The sequence below is a fragment of the Myotis brandtii genome, unplaced genomic scaffold (assembly GCF_000412655.1).
Source record: "Myotis brandtii unplaced genomic scaffold, ASM41265v1 scaffold646, whole genome shotgun sequence".
Lineage (NCBI taxonomy): Eukaryota > Metazoa > Chordata > Mammalia > Chiroptera > Vespertilionidae > Myotis > Myotis brandtii.
Genome location: NW_005370495.1, coordinates 109,199 through 113,521, shown reverse-complemented (window position 1 = coordinate 113,521; position 4,323 = coordinate 109,199). Strand labels below are relative to the sequence as shown.

The following is a 4,323-nucleotide window of genomic DNA, read 5'->3' as shown; positions in this document are numbered from 1 at the left end:
GCATCCGCGAGGGGCTGCGTTACCTCTTCTCGTCCTCCACCTGCACGCCGACCGAGTGGTACTCGCGCAGGCCGCGGCTCTCCGTGTCCGAGTCCGTGGCGGTCTCCACCTAATTCAACACAGAACATGGCATTCAGAGCAGGGGCGCGGGACCTGTGCGTGCTCACTGGCTGTAACTGATTACGCGTTTGTGTAATTAACGCAGAGATGCACGCGGCCGGGAGAACCACAGAGAGAGGGCCACGCACGCATCGGTGACCGTGTGCCGCCGAGTTTCACCGGATCCCACACAACCGCTCGCGCCCGGGCTCTGCTGGGCTGCGCTACCACTGGGCCTCCCGGCTCTCCCACACCCTCCAGGGGAGGAAGCAAGCACAGCGCGGACCAGAGAGCGAACGACAAGGGGGCGATTCACTGGAGCCGGACGGGCGTCTGCATCCACATCCACACACACGGAGGGGGTGTGGGCGCCAGGAGGGCCGCGCCCGCAGGGTGACGCCAGCACAGGACAGAGACCTGCCTCCACGCGGGGTCCTCCTGGCGGCCACGTTGCCCAAAATGTCTCCCCAAACCCACACAGCGCCATCGGCAGCGTGACACCCACACGCGGGGATTCCCGTGAAAACAGAGCCGCCACCCACATCAGCGGGAAAGGGCTGCAGAACCAAAGGTTCGGTTAGTCGTGAATATTATCCCCTTTTCACAAGAAACATGACCAGGCCGACCAACGGGACTTCGATCTCAATCTGAAATGTGAGAACGAAGCTGTGAAACACGTCTTTTCTCAGAAACGTCGGCCATTGCTGCCCTGCGCACAGAACGGCGACACCCGCCCGCGAGCCATGCGGGCAAAGGGGCCGCAACGCAACAAGCGTGAGCGTGATCTGTGGCTGCTCGAAGGCGGAGCTGCGGCCTCGGCAGGGGAGGAGGCCGCTCACTGGTGGCTCACAGAGGTGACGGCACCAGCAGCGGGCACTGACTTCATGCTCGCCACGCTCCAGGCACTGCGCTCAGTGCGTAACGAACACGCGGTCCACACGGCACCTGCCTTCGTGTCTTGCCGTGCTGACCGGCTGGGGAATCAGAGACGGTGAGTAACCAGCCCGGAGGTGCCCAGCTTGCGGGGCGGAGTGAGGGCTCACAGCGGATCTCTCCCATCACAGAGCCGCTCTCTGCAGGGACCTGCTCCTGCCAGGCTCAACCCTGGGCACCCGCTGGTGCCTGGGCCCCGGGGGACGGTCGGGCGCGTCCCCGTTTTTGTTGGTGTAATTCTGAAAACAGGCCTGGGAGTCACGCCCGGCTGGCGGCGTGCCCCGAGGGCTGCGAGAGGAAGCTGCTGGAGGAGGCGGGTCCCGGGGGGAACCCCACCTGCTGTGTCAGGTGGCTGTGGCTTTAAGGCATTCTGTCCTCGTTCTTGCTGGCTGTGGAGATTGTGTCCGATGTTGCTCCACACGAGGGGGTCGCGGGGAAAGCCGGGGCGCGTGGGATGCTGTCCCGGCCCCGGGGGAACGTCCTGTGGGAACGCCGCTGCCTGCCCCGTCGCTGCGTGGGACGGCGCTTCGTGAACAGAACCCATTTGCTCACTCATCTTCCGCGCAGGGATGACGGTGACCGCTGGTTACACAGCTGCTGCTGTGAGCACGCGTCTGCGTGTGGCGGGCACGCAACTCCCGTGAGTACATTCCCGGCCTGTGGGGCCGGTCAGAGGCCCAACAGGGCGCAATGTTGGTGGCGATTGTCCACTGGGCCGCTGCCCAGGGGACTCAGTCCACAGGGATGTGTCCAGCGGTTTCCGTACCGGGCGGCGCTCTGCCTGCATCCTAAGTGCCCAGCGGGCGTGCCTCCCTTCATCCCCGTGCAGGGCTCTGTCTGAAGGAATGGCCGTGCGGCCTGCCTGTGGGAGGCAGTCACCGCAGCAGGTTTACACGGGGCGGGGCAGGGACGGCAGGGGCAGCAGGGGCACGCGGACCGACCTGTGGGACGTGACGGTGACTCACGGCACAGCATGTGCCTCCGAAGTGGCCGTGGCCGTGGCTGGACCACCCGGATGCTTAGGACACGACGTGGATTGACACTGACCCACAGACACACACTCACAGACGCTCACACACACGGTAAATGCAGCCAAACACAACCACAGGGTTCTTCTTCTCTTCTCCGGTCGGCACGGTATCTCCCTGCGAATTCTACTGTTTCTAGAGAGAAAAGTGTCGCTTTCGGGGCGGTTGGATCCTGTGACGGCCGGGGGACCCAGGCGCGAGCCGTTCTCTCTGATCTCAGAAACGAGGGCATGGACCGGCTTGCTGGAGCGACGCGAGGCCCTGCCCGCGGAGCCAGACCCGCATGTGTCCACAGAGACTGTCCCCTGACCTCTGGCCTCGGGCTCAGACGGCCGGGCGGCCATGACGTGGGCACTGGGTTCAGGGAGGACCGCTCGGAAGAACAAGGAAGGGGTGGAGGGCGTGTGATAAGCCCACATGGGCCCGGGGAGCTCACTGTCCCCCCGTCTCAGAGGCCCCGGAGCGGCAGCTTTCTGCAGACGGAAACAGCAGCGTCAGGGAGAGGAACTTCCCTCACACGCGGGAAGGAAGTCAGGGGGCTCTTCCAGGAGGAAATTCCGGGTGCGATGCGCACGCATCTACGTTTTGAGAAACACACGCTTGTCTTCATTTCCACTGGACCCACCGTGTCCTGGACCCAGAGGAGGAAGGTGAGTCAGTGAAACCCCCACGTGCTGAGCGAGCGCCATGTGGCTGTGTGTGCGGCTCACGGATGCGTGGGGACCGTCTCCTAGGGGAGCGGTGGGCGCCTTCGCAGAGGCTGTGCAGGCCCCTCGGACCCAGAGCACTCACCGCCCCCTCCCCGCCCCCCGCCATGGTCAGAGCGGCTCCTGAGCGAATGCCGGTGGCAGGTGGGAGGGAGGACAACCCTGAACCTGATGTATTTAAGAAACAGGAGTTTGGGGGGTGGAGTGTGTGCATGTGCACGTGTGTGCGCACACATGCATGTGTGCATGCATATACATGTGTGCATGGTTGTGCATGTATGTGCACACGAGTGTCCACACATGTGTATATGTGCGTGCATGTTAGGACAGGCCTGTGTGCCCGGGCCCTGTCTCGTGTGTGGCCTGGATCTGCAGGACGTCAGGGCTGATGAGCTGTCATCTGAGCCCCCCGTCTCCGAGGGACCCGGGAGGGGTGCTGGGGGACGGGCCCAGAGCCTCCCCGAGCTCGGCCGCAGCTCCGTGCTCCCAGCCCCGCTCATTCCGCTCCGCCTGCCCAGCCTGCACGCAGCCAGGCAGGCGTGGCTCTGACACAGTCCCCGCACACTCCTCAGGGACCCGTCCCACGCCCCCATGGCCAGGAGGGGCTCCCCACTCCGCACTGCACTGTGGGGGGCTCAGCTCTGGGTGACGGGCCAACTGGGATCCTGGGGGACCAGGGCTTTGGGGGGGTCTCAATGTGAAGGGTGGAAGGCTTCCCGGGCTCGCACCTGCGGAGGGCGCAGGGAGCCCGTCCCACCTTAGAGATGGGCTGGGCAGGTGCCTGAAGGTCCTGGATTTCAGCCCCATTGCGGGACCGGGGCTCCGGCAACCCTTCTGACAGTTTCACTCTCACACACACATGCACACACGTGTGTACACACAGACACATGCACACACATATGCACACACACACAATCTCACACACACACACACACACACACACACACAGGAAAAGTAAAACCTCTGCAACAACAAAGTTGCACATAACAACAAAAACAAACACAAAGAAAATAGTTGATGTCCTGACTGTCATGAGGAGAGTGAGGGCGGCTCAGGACAATGGCAGACACCGGCCAGGCTGCACATGGGAAAGGGCCCTGCAGCCACAGCCCATCCGCCATGGTCCAGCTGCTACGGCCCAGCTGCCACAGCCCAGCAGCCACGGCCCAACAGCCACAGCCCAGCCACCATGCCCAGTCCTGCAGACCCGAGCAGGAGGGGCCCCGCGATGAGTGGCACCGAGGCTGCCAGGACTGTACACAGCCTCGCTCAGGGCCTGGGCTTCCGCAGGGTGTGGCCCTGCTCAGGGGAGGGACACTGACCACACCCTGAGGCTCCCTGCTATGTGTGCGCGTGGGGACCACGCTCCCCGAGCTCCCGGCAGCAGTGCTCCAGGGGTGAAGTGATCGGGGGCACTGCCTGCCCAGGGAGGCCAAGCACATCGCATGCCAGCCGTCTTCCAGCTGTGGATAGAGTGCCCCTGCCCGGAGCGCAGCCCCGGGGACACGCCGCCTCGCCTCATCCACGCCTCCTCCTGGGGAGGAGGGGCCCATGGC

At 64.3% G+C, this 4,323-nt stretch overlaps 1 protein-coding gene across 1 annotated transcript in view; it reads right to left on the bottom strand.

The window, feature by feature from the left end:
- The window catches only part of DLGAP2 (discs, large (Drosophila) homolog-associated protein 2), a 73,074-nt gene that overhangs the window by 16,789 nt on the left and 51,962 nt on the right, over window positions 1-4,323 (bottom strand). The window contains exon 9 of the mRNA XM_014528687.1: window positions 24-109. Within this exon, the coding sequence (XP_014384173.1) occupies window positions 24-109 (86 nt within the window). The remainder of the gene's footprint in view (window positions 1-23; window positions 110-4,323) is intronic.